The sequence below is a fragment of the Vigna unguiculata genome, chromosome 8 (assembly GCF_004118075.2).
Source record: "Vigna unguiculata cultivar IT97K-499-35 chromosome 8, ASM411807v1, whole genome shotgun sequence".
In the NCBI taxonomy this organism is placed as follows: Eukaryota; Viridiplantae; Streptophyta; class Magnoliopsida; order Fabales; family Fabaceae; genus Vigna; species Vigna unguiculata.
This window is the reverse complement of record NC_040286.1, coordinates 33,829,069-33,832,243: the sequence shown is the minus strand read 5'-3', so window position 1 is coordinate 33,832,243 and position 3,175 is coordinate 33,829,069. Positions and strand designations below refer to the sequence as shown.

Here is a 3,175-nt window from a genome sequence, read left to right as displayed (position 1 = left end):
CCCCAGAGAAAGCATCTTCCCAATGGGAGAAACTAACCATTGTTGTAATTGCGTGTAAAATTTTCATTCGTGTTAGAGTTCAATTCGGTGATAAAGAGTTTCTGTCAAAGAACAATTAACGAAGACTGCATGAAGGAGAAGGAATCGATCGATTGATTCCAACAGTTGAAAACATGGGCGATCATTTGGCTAGGGCCCAGGATTTCGAGAGCAAGGCAGAGAAGAGGCTCAACGGTTGGGGTTTGTTTGGCTCCAAATTCGAGGACGCCGCTGATCTCTTCGACAAATCCGCCAATTCCTACAAGCTCGCCAAATCATGTAACCTTCATTTTCTCCAAATCCTTAGATTAATCATTATTAATGCATGCCGATCATGTCGTGTTGGTTAAGCTTTCGGAATTAATTCATGTTTCAGGGGACAAAGCAGGATCCACGTACATCAAATTGGCGAATTGTCATTTGAAGGTAACTAGTCTATTTCGTTTTTTTTTTTTGGGTGTATATGTTCTGATTTGATTTTCTCTACGTGCTGTGACGAATTGTATTGTTGTAGTTGGAAAGCAAGCATGAAGCTGCCCAAGCTTATGTTGACGCTGCGCATTGCTATAAAAAAACTAATACAAATGGTATTTTTGCGGTTATAATTTACATACATTAGGAATATATTTTTGAGAACAATTGAACATGTTTCTTTTTGATTGTTTGTGTGCGTGTGTTTGGGGTAAAGTTAACGTGTGCTTGCCCGTGATCAAATTGTTTAATGCATGCCAGTGCTTAATGGAATTTTCGATGCTGAGGTTCTTTTTGTTTCTTTTTAATGCAGAGGCTGTATCTTGCTTAGACAACGCTGTAAATATTTTTTGTGAGATTGGAAGACTCTCTATGGCTGCTAGATATTTGAAGGTATCTTACTATTATTTTTATTTGGAGGTATCCTTTTTCCATTTGACAATGCTTTTTGGGGCTTTCTAGCAGGGATTGTCGTGCATGTATCATGATTGGATTGAATTTTTCTGTATGAGCAGGAAATTGCGGAGTTATATGAGGCTGAACAAAATATCGAGCAGGCAGTAATTTACTTTGAAAGAGCGGCTGATTTTTATGAAAATGAAGAAGTGAACACTTCTGCAAACCAGTGCAAGCAAAAAGTTGCTCAATACTCTGCCCAGCTAGAACAGTAAGATTTTTCTTATTTTCTGCTTATTTTGATCTTCTCTTATTGCAATGAACTGTGAGGAGGGCCTTGATAATAATGCTTGAAGATAGTTTTCTTCTATTGTTCTGTGTTTGTTCTTTACTATGTTTTTTGGTTTAGTAAGCTGGCAAATATTGGCCTCTACCGCTGGGTTACGTGGTTTTCACAAATATTAGCCGATTGCTGCATTTAATCTTATTCATATATTTGATGTGTGGGGTGGTTTCTATTTAGAGCAGTAACTCCGAATAATGTCAAGAAACTTTATCATAGCCTTCTCTGTATGTTAAATACAATATGAACTGTTCTATTTTTTTATATATCTCCAGATATCAGAGGTCAGTTGAGATTTATGAAGAGATTGCTCGCCAGTCTCTAAACAATAATTTGCTGAAGTATGGAGTTAAAGGACATCTTCTTAATGCTGGCATTTGCCAACTTTGTAGAGGCGATGTTGTTGCTATTACCAATGCACTGGAGCGATATCAGGTCCGAAATTTTCTACGAATTTACATCTTGAGACTCTGATAACATCACCAGTTACTAAATTCTTTGGAATGTATTTGTTTGTGCAGGATTTAGATCCAACATTTTCAGGAACGCGTGAATATAGATTTCTTGCAGTATGTTGCTAGTTGTGGACATATCAATAACTGCTCCTCTGTTAAAATGCTCTTATTAATGTTTGGTTTTGTTATAATGTACTGACAATTTTAAAAATATGGACAGGATATTGCTGCTGCAATTGATGAAGAAGATGTTGCGAAGTTTACTGAAGTTGTAAAAGAATTTGATAGCATGACCCCTCTGGTAAGCTCCAAATTGTCGTCAAATCAACAAGATTTTTTATTTTTTTCAATGTAATTAAGATCTGTATTCTTTTTGAAGAATGAACATATCAAAATTGAATTAACCCAAATGTCAGCAATCTAGTGATCTTGTGTCTCTAATTTGCATCTGCTTTGAATGTTCCCGTGAAATATTGATTTATTCATTTAAAAACATAGGTTGGAAGATTTTTTTTTTTCTGCACTGGTTATATTGAGAAATTTCAGTCAGACAACATAAAATGGAATAGAATTCTACAATTTTATTTGCGAGATGAACGTTGAGGAAAAATAATTCTCATTATTTTGTGTACTACTATGTTGAACCCAGTTATGAACTGTTGTTATTGTTAACTTAAACTCTCATTTGATCAACATCGAGTGTTTACGTCAATGTTTTGTAGGATTCTTGGAAGACAACACTTCTTTTGAGGGTGAAGGAGAAACTGAAAGCCAAAGAACTTGAGGAGGATGATCTTACTTGAATTGGATAATAGTCTCCTTATGGTTGGATATCTTGTTTGATATTTTTTTCATCTTGTATTATGCTTCTTTGTCTAGTTGTTCATCTCACTACTAATATAAATTGTACTTTGCTTTGAGTTTCAATTGAAGTGGTCTTCATGAATTCTTGAAATGAATATGTTGAGGTAGCTAGAGTCTCATTTGTTGATCCACTTTTATTGGATTTGCATACATATCCTGGGCAGTTTTGATCATAAAGAGACTTTAAAATAGCAATTTATTTGGAAGAATGAAAAAGGTCTAAAATTCTTACCTGTTAATTTTTCAACTCATTCAAAAAGAAACACCTTGATTGTCATCTTTGTTAGTAGTTGCATTCCAACCTAAAGCCTTATAGGTGGAAGACAGTTAACTAATAATGTTTTAGTTGTTATTGTCAATTAGTTGTATTTTAACTCTATGTGTTCATCTCTTCTTCATAAATATAATCGTACATACATCATCATATACACAAAAACTATAGGTAGATATATGATAATAGTAAATTATTATTATTATTTAATATTATTTGATGTTGTGAAACAGGTAGTAACCAGATATAAACACTGAAATAAACAACATCGCATAGTTGTTCAAAGTGATATCATCTTCACTAATATCTATTTAATTTTAAATAGCTTACTACATA

At 34.0% G+C, this 3,175-nt stretch overlaps 1 protein-coding gene across 1 annotated transcript; it reads left to right on the top strand.

Annotated features, from left to right (window-relative positions):
• Positions 1-2,687, top strand: LOC114193451 (alpha-soluble NSF attachment protein 2-like). The gene is made up of 9 exons (XM_028083259.1): positions 1-318; positions 416-465; positions 554-626; positions 824-903; positions 1,026-1,177; positions 1,525-1,684; positions 1,771-1,818; positions 1,925-2,005; positions 2,427-2,687. The coding sequence occupies exons 1-9, from the start codon at positions 174-176 to the stop codon at positions 2,505-2,507; spliced, it is 870 nt and encodes a 289-aa protein (XP_027939060.1). The 5' UTR covers positions 1-173; the 3' UTR covers positions 2,508-2,687.
• Positions 2,688-3,175: the final 488 nt, after the last annotated feature.